This window comes from Ischnura elegans, chromosome 12, assembly GCF_921293095.1.
Source record: "Ischnura elegans chromosome 12, ioIscEleg1.1, whole genome shotgun sequence".
Lineage (NCBI taxonomy): Eukaryota > Metazoa > Arthropoda > Insecta > Odonata > Coenagrionidae > Ischnura > Ischnura elegans.
This window is the reverse complement of record NC_060257.1, coordinates 81082586-81102270: the sequence shown is the minus strand read 5'-3', so window position 1 is coordinate 81102270 and position 19685 is coordinate 81082586. Positions and strand designations below refer to the sequence as shown.

Here is a 19685-nt window from a genome sequence, read left to right as displayed (position 1 = left end):
AAGGGCCACCCCTGGATGACTCCGATTCGGAATTTGAGATACCACAATCCACCAAAAATGGTTGCGAGAGAGATGTGTATAAATGTGATTTTTGTAAGTGAATTTACGATGTTATACTCACTTACGATACGATGTAATTTTTTTTATAAAGGATTTTTTATGAAACTGATTTTTTATTTCTGAAACTTTCCAGAATTGAAGGATACGAGTCAAAAGTACGCCTCAATGTTCAAATTCCCCATATATCCAAAAATGTGCCCGCTATATTAAAAAATCAAAAGCTAGCCCATATTTGGACCTTCTCCTCTAATAATTGGCATTCTTGATATTATGCAGCTTCACAACGAGCAAATTTTCGACCTATTTCTACAGCAAATGCAACCTTTTTTTTTAAATATGTAAAGCGGACTTACACTACACACCACTGCAGTTAAGCAACAAAGAGAAGGCCATCGAGATTGAAACAAAAGAAAAACTAATCTCTCAATGGAAGAGTAAAGAACTACATATGTACCGCCCTCATCAGTTAAAGCTGTCATAAATAGACAAAAATTCTCCAAATATGTGGTTAAATCGAGGAAATATATTTGGCGAAACAGCTTATTTTGTGAGGGCCATTCAAGATCGTACAATACTGTCGAAGAACTACAGAAAGTTCATATTGAAGGAAAAAATACCCAATAATCAACGTAGGAGATGTAAAAAGCAAGCTGAGACAATAAAGCATATTATGGGAAGTTGCATAACCCTAGCTGCTAAGGAATACACGAGGAGACATGACAATGTGGCCTAAATCATGCATCAGAAACTGGCAAGCAAAAATGGAATTCTAGACACTGATGCATCATATTACAAATACCATCCACCTGAAGTTAAGAAAAATGATAAATTCAAGATACACTGGAATGCTGAACTCAGAACTGACCCAATAATTCAAAGTAATAGACCGAACATAGTCATAATAGGCAAAATAAAGCGACTCACTTCACTCATAGACGTAACAATCCCATTAAACCACGATGTACAGAAAGCACACCCCTCCAAAAATAATAAGTAGATTAAAGCCACGTGGAAGATTCAATCAGTGAATACATGCCCAATTGTTATAATAACAACTGGAATCACACTATGCTCAGGCTTCATCAATTGAAAAAACTTAACCTGGAAAGCATATTAGGAAAAATACAAAAATCAGTCACCTGTAATATTGTCCGACGGCTCATATCTGTAGAATAACTGGGCAAAACACTGTAGAACTTGAGTTGGTCTGTTCAATGTTGATATTTCCTCGCAAGATAGCAGTAGGGAAAATACATAAGTTAGTATTGATAATAAATATCAAGGAACTTAACGGGACTTTCAGGGTATGTCCTGAATGCTCTAAGCCCATACGCCTCTAGTCCGAGGCGAATTCTATCCTCTCAAATAAAATTTTTTATATCCACAAGTCAGAAACAAAAAGCAAATATAATTGACGTAGCAGTATGCCAATGAATCACATCGTTGAGACCATGGAAAGAGAGAAAATCTGAAGTTATCAATTTTTGCGGGTGAAATAAAAAATGCTTGGAAAATGAAAGAAGTCAGTATTCACCCACCAATAATCTCTGCGAAGGGAGCATAATCAAAAAGGTTTAAAAAAGAATTTGAAGACCTGGGAATCCAAAAACACCTGATTGACCTCGGACTAAAACCTGTTTAACAACAGACTTGCCAGATTGTGAGATGATTCCAAGTACGATCGGACAGTGTAGGATAGGGTGAATTCTTTTCCTTAACATATGAGCCTAATCCTAATTTAGCTTTAGGATAGGAAAATATTTCCTGTTGGTGATAACCAACTGAGAAATTACAAAAAATCTTAAATTATAATGATACAGATATTTATTTCACTACCCAAAGATAATACCAAAATACATGAAAAATCAGTGAAATTAGGCAGCCTAGAAGATACAATAGTGGGTGAGGGTTGTCATTCAATGAAAATAACGCAATTATCGGCAGTGAATTTGAAAAAATAAGATTAAAACAAAATTAGCTCATCTATGGCTTATCATAGTAAAATGTGTCCACATATCATTTGAAATTGTAGGTGCTTACAACCTACGTGTTTTTTTTTCTTAAAGAAATAAAAAAGTATAAAAATATATCATTGATTCCTAGATTTCTGATATTAAAAACTAGGGATGGTCGGATCGGATACCTCGGAACCAAATATCCGCGGATACTGCCCTTCATCGGATGCATCGGATCCAAAGTAGCGGAAGACATCGGATCTGGATCAGAAATTTTAAATAATAGCTCCAGTGAATGCAACGCTCCCCGCACCATAAGGGTGGAAAGAGTTCCGATTCTCTCCTCGAATGTGCCGTCGCATGCGATTCTTGTCCTACGCCACTGGTCAGTGGTTTGTTCGAAGATTTTTCCTATTTTCATTTCCAAACCCAAGCGTAACAGTTTAGGTCCTGAGTATGTAAAGATGTTTAAAAAACAACTTGAAAGTCTATAATAATGATTTTTAATTTACAAAAATATCAAAATGTGCATGAAAATCTAAAAAGCATTCTTCGATTGTACGTACCCAGAATGAACTTGAAATTACTTCGTTTAATAGCAGGAATTTGAAAATGCACTCGGATCCGAAAATATCCGATCCGAAATACCCGGTTCCGAAAATCAAGGACCCGATTCGAATCCGGATCCGAAAAAAAATCCCGGATCCGTCCATCCCTATTAAAAACGACTTCTGTCTACAACTTCTGGTGGTTCTTCAATTGGCTCAAACGGCTAGCAAATGAAACAGTGTAAAATGGAGTTTTTGAATATTCTGGAAGCACTAGAGCTACTTCTTAGCATTTAGGCTCATGTATTATTTTATTTAAACTTATCGAATACTTATATGATCCAGGGTAATATCATAATATAATAAATGCATTTCAGTTGCTAAAAACTCTTCCGGGGACCTCATCGCCTTCTCTCCATCGTTCGTTTTTACTTTTTCCCTGACGTATTACTGCCTAAAAGCTTTCATCACCATTTTTAATCTCCATGGAAATATTTTTAAAGCAGAAATGCAGTTAAATATTGGAATGGGTCCATTTTCAATACCATAATGAGTTCATGATGTTAGGGCAATATTAAAAAAGTAATACACTACGAATTACGGCCTAAATGGATTTATGGATTCTCTTGAGATGCAATAATTTACTTTCGTGACTATTTTTATTGACAGAACTTTAATCGAATCGCTATTCTCACTTTGATGTACCGACAGTTGAAATGAAATTTTATACGAATAAATATGAATCAGATTTCATACATATGGATCAAATTTTCCAGACCGTAACGAATATTTTGGCTTTGTAAAAGGTTGAAACACAGTAAAATAACTGTAAGTAACAGTAGGTAACAATTGTAAAATACTTATTGCATCTTTCTCTTGTTACCTTGAAAATAGCGAGGAGCTGAAAAGGCTGAGCTAGAAGTAATAATTTTTTTAAGCTCACGGTATGCGGGAAATAATATACGTCGGCAAGGGAAATTTTTATCCGATTCTAAATGACCACGGAGTATTTTAGAATATAGCACACATTAAATGCATCATTTTAAATATTGAAAGCCTTTTCAGTAGTAAATTGAGATTTCTTATCAGTGTAGGGGAAACAACCTGCCGAGAATATTATTTCAAAAACGAGGTTGGATACTGCATATACACCCCATGCCTCAACGTGTATATGGCTTCTAAATTACATCAGTTAAGGATGATACATATTTAACGTGATACTCCCGCAGGATAAGCCTCGAATCAATACTCGATATGAAAATCCCTTTAAAAAATAGCTTCCATAAATGGTCTTCAATGAAACTGCTTGCAATAAAGCATTAAGCTTTAAGTTATTTACGTCGTCAATGAGATCGTTACATTAGCTTAATTGACTTTGGTGCCATGCTTACGTAATTTACTGCCAGTAAAATCACGGTAGCGTAGGTTAAATGCTGCGCAAAACGTTCTTTTTCTGTAATTGCCGTGGAGGGGATCTTTCCGGACTAATAGGCATGAAACATCATCAAAGTACGCTTTTGATAACACCAGCAGTATGTGCGATATGCATTGCGACAGAGGCCTGGCGCAATGCATATTGACCGTATGGCGCCCCTATTACAATTGAATCTAGAGAGTGAATTATACACTAGCTAAAGTTTTCCTTAATTTCTCCGATATTAGCATCATTTATACGCGCGCGCCCGGGGTCTGCAGCTTTTTTATAGCTCCAAATTATGGAGATTTCCGTGGGGAAAAATCTCAATGAAAGAGCGACAAGAACTTATTTAACTAAACGATTAATGGATTTCAGAAAGATCAATGAAAAATATCTAAAATAACTAAATGAATTTTCCTCGATATTTCCATTCATAACTTTTCGAAGACCCAAAAATTTTGAAATTATTTCTTTCGAAGCGGTTTTTATTTCAAATTTGATAGTTAACGGTGTAAGAAATTAAGTATTTCTCAGCATAAGAAGATTATAAGTGCTTATTTTTTTCAACAAACATTCAATTTGACTCAGCTCGTTTTTATCTTCATGGATTTTCAATTTGTGGTTTTAAGCTACTTTCTTCTAATAATTTAAATATTACCCTATGCGCTGATTTATGTATAAAGTATGACTTATGGAGTGAAAAATCTCGTAACAGAGACAAATTTAAAAACGTTTTTACTATCAGTTCTTATTTGTTAAATAAGACAGGGTTTTAGCTACATTTTTAAATAATCATAGGAACCCATAGGAATCTATTGCTCTTAAGCATATTTTTATGGTAAGAAAAGCAATTATCAGTGGCAATATTACATTTTACACCAAACACAATGATTCATTGAAACTTCCTTAAGAGTGAGATAAATTCAAGCCATGCATTGCAAAGATAACAGACCCAACGTATTGGTTCTGAAAGTTCACAAAACAGAAAGAATCCAATTATACAAAGTTTAAAATACCACTAAAACTTGATATTTACAAAACCTATTCAAGGTATCGAAATTACGAAATTCAATCATACTAGAGACGATAAAAATAAACTAAGCGTGGTAAATAATTGAGTCAATAAGTTACATCCATGGCATTTTCAGCTAGGATGTGTTATTCACTTGGCATAAGGATATTGCTCCTATGATCGTTTATGCTTATGTGTGATCGTTTTCATAAGTTTCCACGTGGAGCTAAGCTGAAGATAAAATACCGATGGTGACTTACGGGACACGATTTACTTAACGTCCTTTTATAAACTTTCTTCGATCAAATTTACGACTAGGACCAACAAATACCACTTTCGTAAGCTGAAAAGTACCCGTCTGCGGGCGTTTTTTTGGAAGCGAGACAAAAATGGAGGTTCTGAATAGGCCATCAACACGTATTCCATGAGGTGAATCTCCGTTCAATTCCCTTGGACCGCCATTGAAATTTTCGATTTTTTGCTCGCGAGAGGCCTTATATTCCAAGTAGCCCGATCGTTGCAATCAATGTTCACGGTTCCGAAAGCGTAGACGACTTGGCACAGCTACAACACAGCCACGGCGTTGGACTCCAATTCGTGTGTACCGCATCGTGTGCAGACAATTCGGCCTTCGAAAAAGTGGGTCATCGATAAAAAATGATCGTTTCCTCCAGCGTTTTCCGCATTACCAATGGTGCTCAAGTGAAGATGGTTTGGGGGATAAAAAAAAATAATAAAAAATGCAGCAGGCGCAATGAATAAACTTTGAGGGCCCAAAATTATGCAATTTGAGTCCCCCAAGGCTCACTGCCGTAAACGGTGTACGGAAACGAAGATAAACTAAGATGTTCATATTGCAGCTATGCCAAATGCGTTGATTGGTTAGTTCTTTAATTCAAACGATCATAGTAATGTATACAGGGTGTTTCAGAAGGAGTATGCAATACTTCAGGAGACTGTGGGGGAGACAATTTTGGGCATTTTTGTCCCATAAATATGGGGTTGCAACTCCCTTACTGAGCTATCGCGACGTAAACATTTTATTGGATGCACTTTGCAGTTACCAAAACAACAGTTTTTCTTCAGGATAGAACTGCAATACTTCAAGAGGCGGCAGTGGAGACAGTTTTAAGCAATTTTTTTGTTCTTAAACGTGTGATCGCAAACCTAGGTTACTGAGCTATGGCTAGGCAAGCATAGTGGTGGATGCACTTCGCAGTTTCCATGGCTATCCTTTTTTATCCAGCCTTTCCTGAATTTTATTTAATACTGTCCATTTTTAAGGGCATTCAATTATTATGATTATTATTTCACCCAGTTTGAATCCCGAGAAGAGTTTACCCAATTAATCTTCGAGCAATATTAAACGAGCAAGTATGAATGATACGATTGCACAGCCTCAACCATTTTGAGATTTATTTTTTCTGACAATATTAGCACATTTTCCTCCGGCGTTAATAATTTTATGCCCTTAAACATGGGGTGGCAACTCCATGGTTACTGAGCTATGATTAAGTTGCTCCCTATCCAGTGCATAGACGTTTGTGATCATCCAAAGCTCCTGTTCCTTAGATTCCCCCGCTGAAATGCTCTTCATGCGCTTTTCGAGGCGGTGAAGATAAGCACGTAAAAAAACCGTCGCAATTTTAAAAATCAATCTTGGATGAAAGGAGAACATTTTAACATTATTTTACGCTGGCCCCAAGAGGACTATAGAACCAAATTAATTTATTTTACATGAATTTTATACAGGTTGTTTCGGGAGGAATCTGCAATATTACAGGAGGTGGGGGGAGGCTATTTTAAGCATTTCATTTTTGTTCTGTAAATAAGGGGTCACAACTCCTTAGTTACTGAGCCATGTCAACGCAAACATTTTTGGTGTATTTTGCAGTTGCCATGAAAACGGTTTTTCTGGGCTATCGAGGCATTTTAACATTTTATTTAATACTCTCGATTTTTAAAAGCATTTAATAATCAAAACTGGACGAAAATGTGCTACTATAATTGTCTGAAAGAATTAATCTTTTGACCTTAATGAAACGAGAGCTTTGAGCGGGTATCAACAATACGAATGAACACTCTCATCCATTTTGATATTAATTGTTACATATTTCAGTATAATTATTTTGAGAATTTTTCACATATATAATTAAATTAAAATAAACAAACAAGTAAATAATGAATTCAATAGACAAATCCAATTCATTTCAAAAACATCCCTGAATAAAGTATTAAAATATACCGAAATGTTTGGCCAAAAATTTCGCTTGTAATTCTTAAAGGCCTACACCCCAAGACTCTAATCAACGTCAACAGTTGAGGTCAGGGGAAAGGAAGAAAAAACTCAAACATTATTTCGGCTAATCCTAACAACCAACTATTTCGAATAATTTTCACTTAGTTCGTATCACCAGAACTCCACTGTGTTAGAAAATATATAATAATATGATTGATTTCGGTTAAGTGAAATACATCTGTACAGAATCGCTTTGTCCAAACCAAGCGGCTGTCCCATCTAGCCCAAGTATACTGTGCTTATGCATAAATCGACGCTGAAATGTAATACAGAAGAATAATCGAGGATTGCAACTGACGATATCCACTCAATTTTTAGTCGTACAGTTTGAAATCCATTTAAATGCGTGGTGAATGACAAGCATAATGTTGGCAAGTGCAGAATCCTCCATTGTAGTCATATTCGTGGGTAGCTAAAGTTCATGATGATGCACCATGCGGTATATACGTTGCCAACTTTGAAATTTTCACTGTCTTTGGAATTCAATTCAATTTATTCAGTCACCATAAGCATATGAATCATGCATGGCGTTGACAATATATTACATGTGATATTCCCGCTGGATAAGCCTCGAATCAATACTCGATATGAAAATCCCTTTAAAAAATAGCTTCCATAAATGGTCTTCAATGAAACTGCTTGCAATAAAGCATTAACCTTTAAGTTATTTACGTCGTCAATGAGATCGTTATTCCAATACCAAATATCTTGGTAATCGGTGTTGATGGATTTATGTATCGTGTAACTTACAAAGCATTCTTCCATTATACCCGATTAATGTAGTTCGAGATTTTTGTAGTTTTTTTGGGTTTTTCTACTAGTGTACGGTCAATTGGGGTAACTTTGGCCCAGTGACGTAAATATATCCATTAAAATTAAGTGTTAAAATTAGTTTGAAACCATCTACTTTGTACCCTGTTGTTTAAAAAATTTTTTGCCCCCCCCCCCCCCCGATTTTTTGGCCCCCGTAACGAAGACAATTATTTATGGTCCATGTGATTTCGGAAAAAAACAACAGAGGCACGGGCTGATGGACGGCCGAGGGTGGTTTTCTGAAATCTGCGACGTAGTTACTTTTGACGTAGTTATTATCCTACGACGCTGAGATTCCCCCGATGATTGTTCAATCTCTTGGGAAGAGTCACATTATGTGCCAGACGTGTTTTACCTTTTTTATTTTCTACGGCTGAAATTCTGCCACGTAACTTCAGATCCAGATCCGATGTCTTCCGCGACTTTGGATCCGATGTATCCGATAAGGGCAATATCCGCGGATATTTGGATCCGAGGTATTCGATCCGACCATCCCTACGAGGAACAATTGAAAAAAGTACACTAAGAGATATTTTTATGGGGAATCTTTGCCCCAACTAATGGTTTAGAAATAGATTTGTATGCTTTCTTAGATTGTTCCAAAGTTACCCCGATTCAAGGTAACTTTAGCACAAATCTTTGAAAAACAAAATCCTAGTCGTTAAAATAATTAGAGGTTCAGAAACAGCCTACATTGTAGGAGCATGATCCGTCAATAATTTAACCGCTTTTAAAATGCATATTGTTTATTACTTTAAAAATTATATAAATTTGTTTTTTTCTAAGAAAGCATGCAAAGTTGGGCAAGAGTTACCCCAGTTGACGGTAAATTATTTCAAATACTTCTCACCAATTTCCTTAAGAAATTTCCTTTCCTTTTACTTCATTTTTGTTGGGATTGAATTTTTGGGGGCCGTCATCATCAATCATTGCCCTCAGTGGCGATGAGAGAAAATCTATATTTGTCGAAGATTGAATATCAAGCGATTCCTATCTGATGAGTTCCGCAGAAGATCCGATTGAGCGTCCTCATCGTTTTTGTCAATTTCAAAGTCAGTTAGGATGAAAGCTCCCCTTGTCAGGGACATTTCAGCACTCCTAAAATAATGATTGAATTGTCTGATTTTTGGTCGCCTTGAAAGTAATTAGCAGCATAAAAGTCCATTCGAAAGTCAGTTAATTGTTGTAAATTAAGCAACTAAAAAAGGTCGGCATTAAATCAAGACGACCAGAAATCACCAATAGGGTGGTTTCCTATTATTTTTTTATTGTCTTAATCGATGTGTGGTCGTCCTGGATTGCGCATTTCACACTTTTAGTTTTTTAAATGACGATATCTATTTTTCGCGATTAATTGAAAAGTGAACATTTTCAAGCGCGCGAAAACGCGACGGCTAAGTATGAATGCTGGGAAAACCCCGTTTGACGTCATTCTGGTTCCCGCTGTCGCCGTGTGAGGTGACCATGGGGGTAGGCTTTGATCGCTGATACGATGCAGGCTGCTAGCAGGTAGCGCTTGGCTTAAATAAGGATAATCAATACCTTATCAAACGAAGGATTATTAATACCTTATCAAACCTTAGATTCCGACTGCAGGCAGTTTTAATAGTTGATTATTAAGACATGTTTCCCTGAGCTCTGTGCCTCATGTATGCATTGATAATCTCAGGCGATGTAAAACTCCTGACTAATGGTATAGCATTTAGGTCCCTAAGACGTCACGTGGAGTGGCATCCAATGGGCGCCAATCTGGCCTTTTTCAAATGCGGTTAAAATTGACCGTCTAAACTGGGATTTCTAAAACCAAATAATTTGTATATTATGAATACACTAATGGTGGGTAAAGAATCGCAGTCAATGCCTTTCGTTTTCTTTGATGAAGGAAACTACCCTAATCGATCATTATTTTAGTAGTAATGAATGGACCCATTGGATTTTTTATGCTGCTAAAATTTACAGCTTTTAACTGACTCACTAACAGCTCTGCATTTTTCTCATACGTAATAACGATGTATATGCCTTATTATTTCATTCAGTACCGCTAAAATAATGGTTGATTATTTCTGGTCGCCTTGAATAATGCCGATCTTTTTAAAATGCGAAATGTGCAGCAATCAACTGACTATCTACCGGCTTTGCATTTTTCTCGTGCGTAACATCGATCTTCCTTATCATGCGTTGAAAAAAATTGAATCAGTGAGCGAATATTATTTAACATTATATTACTTAGTGTTTTTAAGAGTAGAAAATCTTTGGAACACTTAAAATATAAGTTATACTAAGAATATTGGAATGAGATAATGAAAAAAATGAGCGTGGAGACTATTTATTGGGACCCAATCGACGGCTTACACAGTTAATGCGCAAAACATGAGTTATTTGTTTGCTGAATCGTTAATTATGGTTTGATTAATTTATACATATATCGTCAAGGTTCTAAATTGGCATACCATTGTCAAACCCTTAGCCACAAATTCAGGAAGACTCTGAAGCTTCCACGAAAATGGAAATTTAGCTAAATTAGAAAAAATACACTAATTTAATGAATTATGAGTGAAATCTAAATTTAAATTGGATCTAGTAAACTTCAATATTACGTTTTAAAATCTTTAAAAGGTTAATCCCTTCAGAGGTAAATACAATATTTATTTTGAGCTTTAATAGATTTAGGTTTAGTGAAGTTTTTTTATGAAGTAATTTATTGAATTCGAAATTTTCAACGATTTCAAGTTAATAAAATTAGTTTCCTTGTGAATCGTAGTAAATCTTCATTTGTTCACTAATACGTTATATGGTTTGTATTAAATATTTAGGGTCTGTTAGGCTATGAACGGAGTGATACCCATTAAGTTAAGCCTTGGCTTTTTTTTAGTTAAGGCTATGACGTTACAAAGAGGGCTGGTGGACGGGACTAAGACATTCGATTTCAATGTTGTATGGCTTCTATCTTAAGACTTAATTCCATGAGAATATGAGAGACTATTGAAATTCAAAGATAAAGGCAATCGGTGCTGAAAAGGCAGAGGATGAATTTTCATTCATCTTTTGAGTGGGAGGAAAATGTTTTGAATGTATTCTGAGAAGCCTTAGGAAAAGGATGCTGAAGCATTTAGGGAATTGGATATTTAAGGAGATTATATTTTCTCGAGCAGCGTAGAAGCGGAAATCAGTCAGAGGAATATGAAAATAGTTACAACACTCTGCTACGAACGGTGTGTAGGACATAATAGAGGTGTCTGAATGCTGTGAATGAAAAGCTTTGATTATGAATAGTTATAAATGAAGAGTTTATCGATGAGATAAGATCGGTAGGATGAAATTTCCTCATTTGATAATAACTAATCCTTCCATTCTACTTCAATTTTATGTCAACTTAAACAATTTTACCTCCACTTTACTTTGCCACCTTTATCATTTTTTAACCTAGCTTTGGCTTAACGAAGAATACAGTATTTAGGGCCCGGTTGTTTATGTGTTAATTACTGCACTCAGTTTCAATCAACACAATTAATTGACTTTCAATACATAGACTTTTTTTAAAAAAAATCGTTTTTTAAATTCTCTTTTGCACATTAATTTCTGAAGCATTATTTAATTCCGCATAAGGTATTTAACTTCAGATCCTTGACTGTTAAATTGATTAGACTTCAACTACATCATTGTTGGGGCCGTATTCAGTTTTTTACCATCCTTGTCATAGAAATTTCATCATGTAGCAATGCTTTTTGCTTCGATAGGGAACGCATATATTTATCCATTACCATCCTTAACGATGATCAAATTATATATCTTTAACCTCTCTCGTGACAAACACTTCTAATAACATTTTACTAAAAAAAAAGTCTTTCCATGGCATGTCACTTTCAAAATTTTTAAATATTTCCAAGAAATTATTTTAAAGTTTTCTTTGAGATAATACTATGAAATAATCCTTATTTCGACTACATAGACCACTGACTCCATGATTTCCAATTAAATAATATGAGTTTGAATATATATGAGTGTTTTGACTGACATTCCGGATTGGTATTCAAGCTACGAAACGCCAAGTAGCGAAGTCCTAATAAATATTTAATCTAGCTCTAAAATTATTAAGCGTATATTGAATACCATAGACATTTATATCGATTTCTGATTCCGGTAGATGAAAAGGTTATTTATACACCGGAAAATTGCTTTTAGCGCCCTATTGAGGCATTACTCGCTAACTGTATAAGGTAAGCCTATCGCAAGCATCGGAAAGAGTTTAGAAACCCTGTACTTCTTTTACTACTCAGAGGTCCACAAACATTATGTGTAATTATCTTCATTCCGTATGTCTTAAGGGATTGTTCCCTTTTATAGAGGTTCGGTGAAACCTTATTCTGTGACGTAGCAGTCCGTTTCGTGGAATACGCAATCTTGCCAGCTCCCGAATTCAAGGACTATTTTCCCCACTAATCCTCAATTGTTACCGTGGTTACCGGGACAAAATTGAAAGACCACTCCATCGGATATTTCATCAGAAATGAGTTGTTCGGCATCATTTATCAGTTAACAAAATATGTCTTCTCTGAGATTGATTCTACTCTACTTTGATCCTCAGCCATTCCTCAAATTCTGCTCCAAAATAATTTGGAAAATGAACACGTAAGTGTGCAATTAATGACTCCATCCAACTTGTTTTCAAAGACTGATCATAACCTTAGCTAAAACTAATATTATGTCCTGATTTTATGCTGTAATTTAAGTAAACGCTGAAATATTTGGCTGGCGTTCCTCTACAAGAATTCATAATAAATATTATATTCTTATTTGACGGATTGTGTAACGGTGTAGACGATTTAATGTTAATATTGCACTTCTTAAAGGATCAGATCGATTAATTACAGGAATTATCATTTTTGAAAACCCTAAGTTTTAACAGATAGATTAATTAGGGTGGCGTTCATGTCAATTTTCATGATAAAATTAATTTTTTCTGTCATTACGGGTTATGATTATCATTTTAGTCAGTTTTATGAATGAGAAGTATTTTCTCGTGATTTCCCGACGAATATATTGGCCCATGAAAGTACAGTTTTATTCTTTTAGCTATACATATCTAGGTACATATTTTTTCTACCCGAATGTCACACAAAACTGTTCTTTGCATAATAATATAATTTCCTCATGTCTTAGATGTTCATAATTCATCATTCGAAAATTGAAACAATTAACTGCTACCGCAATTCAGGCGAAAGATTTAAATTTATGACTAGCGACCATCATAGCGTATCGTGTTTGCGAAAAACTCTTTTGTGCGCTGATATCCTCGTATTGAGCAATATCATTCGTACTGTCGATAAGTTTCCAGGAGAATGGAGACTCGTTTGGGAAATGTTTTTAAGATTTTTCAGAACGACCCGATGGATATGAATCCATTGTAGCTATTTCGAATTTCATCGACCGTGTGACCTAATAACTGCGTGGATCAAAGCATTCCCTTTCACAAGGAAGTTAAAAAGGCTGCAGTTTGCATCGGCGAGAATATCCCGCTTTGGCTGAAAACATGAATGTACTGCCCAGAGAGAGGCATTATGCATTTTTCTGTTAAGCAAAACACCCACGCAATAACCTTTTCTTTTATTTCCCATCACGATATTTCGATATTTTTGTCATAACCCTGAGATATTTCTTCGATGAAAAAATTGCACAGTAAAACTGCTGGAATGGCTGAGGAAGAGAATATAATTGCCATCAGTAGGAAGTAATGAGGAAGTGCTGTGAAGGGTGGGATAAAAGAGAAATTTTCCAAAAACCCTTACGAGAAGTTGGTAGGCCATATTATGAGGCATAATGGCCTGATGAAAACAATCGTAGAAGAACAGGTGTAAGGGAAGAAGGGCAAGGGACGGCCCCGAATGAGTTGCATAGGACAGGTTATAAAGGATAGAGAAGAGGAGAAATACTTCGCTGTAAAAACGCTATCGGATCAAAGAGAGGAATGGAGAGCTGCTTCAAACCAATCTAAAGGACACGGGGCACGAAATTGTCCATGCATTCTCGCATCGGTTCTAGCATTCACGTTTAACGCGACGCAATTTTGTCTGAGCGTTCGTACACGCGTCAGACGTGGCCTGCGTAAAACGCCCTTTAAAATTGTTGACTAATGATAATGGTGATGAGTGATTGGATTCCATTTCAATTGAGTGTATTCGTGGAGGATCCTCTGAAGCAGTAATATTACTAGTGATACAATCGTAAGATAAAAGAATGGAAACAAATCCCCCCTGTTATGAAATGATGAGGGAAGCTCGAATTGGAAGAGGGGCATGCTGGGACGATTCATAGGAAATGCTCCTGGTGAACTTATCTTAACTGACATGCGCACCTGTGTTAACCAGTACAATACCTTCATCAATAATCATAGGAATAGGACTTCCGGTGGACCTATAAAGCCTTCTTTACAAGAACTTAACTTGGCGTTGCTATGGAGTTAAAACTCAATACAGGCGTATGTTAGAAAAAGGCTATTCGGGCTTCCAACCGGGTGGTCTCCAGCGTATGTCAGTTCACTTAAAATGGCGTAAGTGAAGTTTGGTAGGAAAAAGCTCTAATTTCTCTTGAAATTACCCGGTAGAAAGGAAAAAAGTTTTTTTTTCCGAGAAAAATAAAAATTATCTCCGATCATATGCTATCGATTTCACGATTACAAGTGCTTTTTGCGATACGATGGAGGGATTGTTAAATTTATATATCTGGTTCATAGTATATCGGGTTAGCCAAGTTAAGTTGCCCGAACGGTGCTAACGGCCTCTATTATTATTAGAATATGTAAAAATGGCTGTACTAAAGGATAATTACCAAGATAAATACGGCACCTGTTACATTTTTCTTGAATATAATTTTGGGATTTGTTTTTTGTAGCCCTCAATTTGTCCTCTTTCAATGCACCAGCTACAACCCAAAGATCCTTCTTTTCTAAAATGCTTCTCTTATGAGTATCTATCGTCTTTCTCAGTGAAAATTTCCTTCGTTTCATACCTGAAAAATGGTACCTAGATGTTTGCTCGAACCCCTTTATGTGGCCGAGACATCATGGTAATCATAGTGGTTGACAGTGATTTATCCTCTCCTAATCTTCCACTAAAATACAAAGGAAGGCTGCGCGTTCCGTCAAAACTGCTACGGGCGTACAGATAGTGTTACCCAGATGTTAAGCGAATTAGGCTGGAAGCCGCTGGAGACTCGGAGGCTGCGCGCTAGGCTTAGATTGCTTGAACAATTGAGAATGGATATCTTTAAGAGCGACACAGATAACATAATATTGGAGCCACAGTATAATTCCAGGTCCGATAGAAGCGATAAATTAAGAGAGATGTTTTGCCGAACGGATAGATGTGGGAATTCGTTTTACCCCCGACCAATAAAGAACTTAAATAAACGCCAATGCCGCCGACTCCATGGGGCCAGAGGGGGCCCAAGCCCCCTCAAAAAATCGCTATGGGTGTGAGGAAAAAATGTGTCAGGCTTGTCGATTTTCCCCGGAGTGTCCAGATATCGAGATTCGAGTAATCAGGGTTCTAATGTTGATAACGTGACTCTTCTAAAATGATTAAAAAACTTAAAACTCACTACTTACAAAATTTTACGGGGCCAGATACCCGGTTTGGGCACCCCCAATATTTTTTGTAAGTCGGCACCCCTGATAAACGCTAGTCCCAACTTCGTTGGAGCACTTCATTTTTTTTTTTTGCTGTAAACTGCTGGTGTCCTAACACCCCCTGCCACACGCCTTTTAGGCGGCTTGCGGGGTATTGTGTAGATATAGTGGCGTCCTTGTTTCTTACTTACAAGGAAACCATATGATCCCCAGCTTCCATTTTTAGCCCTTCTCAAAGACAATTGACTTCTTCAGCGAACATTTTTTCTGTGCACTATTTTTCTAAGCCGCAAGTGAGATTGCCCGCACTAGTGCGTCTCAATTTGATTCTTTATTTTCTGTCATTTCATCCCTGAGCTAATTTGTGGCCTATTGGGAATGAATCAGCGTTTTTATATAGCCGATACATCTGATTCTTGAAGTTCAACCACTCACACAAATTCTTCGTTAAAACTTTCGCGGGTGCTCGTCATGTTGAATTAAAACTTTTGGGCTATGTCGCCGCGTCATATTGTATTATGCTTCTGGTTTTTGCTTTTCATTCTGAGGATTCGGCAGGCGTCCTGTCGAACTATTTCAGCCTCGCTGGGGGGCAAGTGGCCAATGGCGCTCTCTACTCCACTGATGATTTCTTCTACTGGAATTTTCTTCGGCGTCAGCGCGTAATTGAATCCTTTTTGAAGGATCGACGCGGCGACATAGCCCAAAAGTTTTAATTCAACATCACTTACACAAATTTGACATCAATGAATTACGTGATGAGCAAATTCCATATAGGAGTGACCAGCGTAGATACATGAGGTAAAGTAAATATGCATTGAAAAAATTCATTTTTCGTAGGACAAGTCCCACTTACGAATGACATTCATAACTTTGACATTTATTCATTTGTAACGGTTAAGAAGTATTTCTTTCGGGGACAAATTCAGCTTAAAAGAAATCCTATTGATATTAAGGTGCATATCATCTAATTGTTAGCTTAAAAATGTTCGTTTGTATTGACATTCGTAAAATCGTGAACGCCCTTAATTTTGGTATATAGGTACCCTGGGAAAATAAGTAGATAGTTCAGTTCCTCATCTAACCCACACCTCTAGTGGAAGTAGAGTACTGTTGTAGAGTGGTAGAATTGTGCAGTAATATCTATCTTGGGCTAAGTGACGCGTAGAAATCAATGAGGTCAGTAGTGCCGTAATATCGGCTCCGAGCCAAAGGCTACAATCCAACGATCTTGTCAGGGATAGGAAGGGTCAAGGAACTCTAGTAGTTATGGGCTAGCGCATCCGCAGACGACGTAATCAATTGGCCTACATCGGGAAACGTGAAATAAGTTTGAATAAAATGCTATATTTGGGGCTCGCTCTATGCAATAAAGTCAAATTAATGCGTAAATTGCAACGGTTGATCGGTCTATTGGCAGGATTGAATAATATATTCTTATCAATATTATTTTGATTAAAAAAAAATTAAATAATGAGGTGATAATGAGTTTTTGAAATAATTTTTTTCTATAGCAGTCCCTTAGTAATTTAGTATAGTTCTTTAACATATTTAATATTGAATAATCTACTGCTATTAATATTCTTTTGGTTAAAAAAATCTTCTTTTAATCATAAAGAGTTAGAGGCAAGGCCGAATCCAGGATTTTGTTCTGGGGTGCTCAAGGGTGCCCCGTAAGACACAAAACAAAACGAACGCAATGATGACGGTACCGTATAAAAAATCTTGCCTACTGTTTAAGGGTCTGGGGGGGTACGTGTCACCGTACCCCACCTAAAGAGAATATATAGAAATTTCTTATTAATTTTTACCAGTCAATTGAACAGCTAGAAATATTTTTTGTATCAAATATATTTTATAGGTTATTTTTTATCGTTTTTAGACTTTTGTTCACCATTGCTTTCGTGGCCAATTTCATCATTCCGTCAGGGGTACCGAATTATAAAAATTTTGGGGGGGAATTTTGGGTCTTGCCCCGGGAAATTTCATAAATAGTGAGTTTTAAAGTTTTTAAAGTATTTTTGAAGAGTCATATGATCAACATTAGAACCCTGAATACTCAACTCTTGATAACTGGACACACTGGGGAAAATCTGACAAGCCTGACACATTTTTTCCTCATCCCAATAACGAATTTTCGAGGGGGCTCGGGCCCCCTCAGGCCCCGTGGAGTCGGCGCAGCTGCATTCCGTTTCTTTTTATCATTTCTTGTCACTCAATTATCATCCAAGTATGGAAATTAGGCACTGGTAGAGTAAAGAATGAGCATAAATTTTATCCTAGACTATAGCTGATAACTGTATTTTACAATCTTAAATGGAATAGTTGATTTAAGCGAAAAAATATTGACTGCCCTTCATTTACCGAGAAAATACCAACGGACGCACGAATGCCTTTAAAAGTTACAAAGTAATGCTCTAAATCATGATATTATTTCATTAATTCCAGAATATTAGCATGATTTTTACTTTTGCTCGTCATTTCGCCTACCTTCCTTTATTTTTGTAGGGAAGACAATTAGTGAATTTGGGGAATCGATCATTAAATTAATAAGATTAGCTCACAAATTGGTGATGAGTTTTTTCTCTCCCTATATCTGAAAATTGCATAGCTAATAATCAATATGGATTTCAATGAAAATTATGTCTGCACAAGCGTTGTTTTCAAGCAACAAATGTTTTCGTTGCGTTATTGTAGCACCGGCATGTTAAGGCGTGGTTCCAGGAAAAATAAGATACAACTGAAATGATACTAAATGATGACATTAAGTTTTAAAAGGCATTTTAATTCCTGGTAATGTGCTAATAAATACCCTTTACATTATTATAATGTTTATTAGAAAATTATACTCATAACAAAAGCTAAAATATGTAATTATTAGCAATTAATAAAAATTTCGATTGATGGTCAAATGTGGTCATTTTCTTTTTCCATTTGTTTAAATATAGATGATAATATTTATAAATTATTTCATATTGTGTATAGATTTTCTTGTAAAATTGTGAGTGGTAATTTATTAATTTTTTATTTCTTTTCATTTCAGAACGAGAAGAACCAGATCATGAAGTCGAACGTTTGGCTTCGATTGGTGAGTATAATCTTGTCGGAACGTAATTTGGTTTGGCTTCAAATGATTTCAATTATTCTAAATAATTGTCAATATCTCTATAAATTTCAGTTTCATGGACGTTCCGGTTAAACAAGTATTAGCCTACAATCCAAGCCATAAATGTTATTCCTTTTTTGTCAATCTAAATGACAGGATTGTTATAGCAAGGCTTAATAACTGTTATCTCTGTTTTTCTCTGTATTCTTTGTTTCTTGCCAATCACAACCTCAAAAAAATATTTAAAGAAACAAATTCTTCAATTTTTGATCATGCTGTAGCTTATGTAATTTTTATCATGGAATTCGAGAGGGAAAATGTATTTTCAAAACATTTTTTTTTATATCTTGGGAATTTATTTTTTACCTTTAATTTTCTACGCATTGGGTGATGTTATTTTCATCATTACAGTGTTTAACTGCAATACTTTATATTTGAATATTGAAATTCTCAACCAGTTACTACATTTTACTTATCATATTACTTCTCATTTACTTTGTTTACATCAATAATGTAATCGCATTTTTAAGGGTTTATTTCGTTTTTTCCGTCAAAATTCAATTATAATTCAACTTTTTCAATTGAATTTAGTTAAGATTTATTTGTTATCTTTTTTGATTTTTTATTAATTATTTTAATTTTATTATGTTTGAATAGCTTAAGTTTAAAGCATTACATTGAAGCTGTAATTATAGTATTTATACTTTCAAATATTTATGAAAATAAATCTTTTATTTTTACATTGAAAAAGTAATGTTTTAATCAAACTACACAAACTTAAGAATATTAACGGAATTTAACCGCTAAAGAGTTAAGTTCGCAGCTTACTCTCACTTCTAGTCTATTCTCTT

At 35.7% G+C, this 19685-nt stretch overlaps 1 protein-coding gene across 1 annotated transcript in view; it reads left to right on the top strand.

The window, feature by feature from the left end:
* Nucleotides 1–19685, top strand: part of LOC124168649 (acetylcholine receptor subunit beta-like 1) — a 310521-nt gene that overhangs the window by 237601 nt on the left and 53235 nt on the right. The window contains exon 3 of the mRNA XM_046546912.1: nucleotides 18772–18816. Within this exon, the coding sequence (XP_046402868.1) occupies nucleotides 18772–18816 (45 nt within the window). The remainder of the gene's footprint in view (nucleotides 1–18771; nucleotides 18817–19685) is intronic.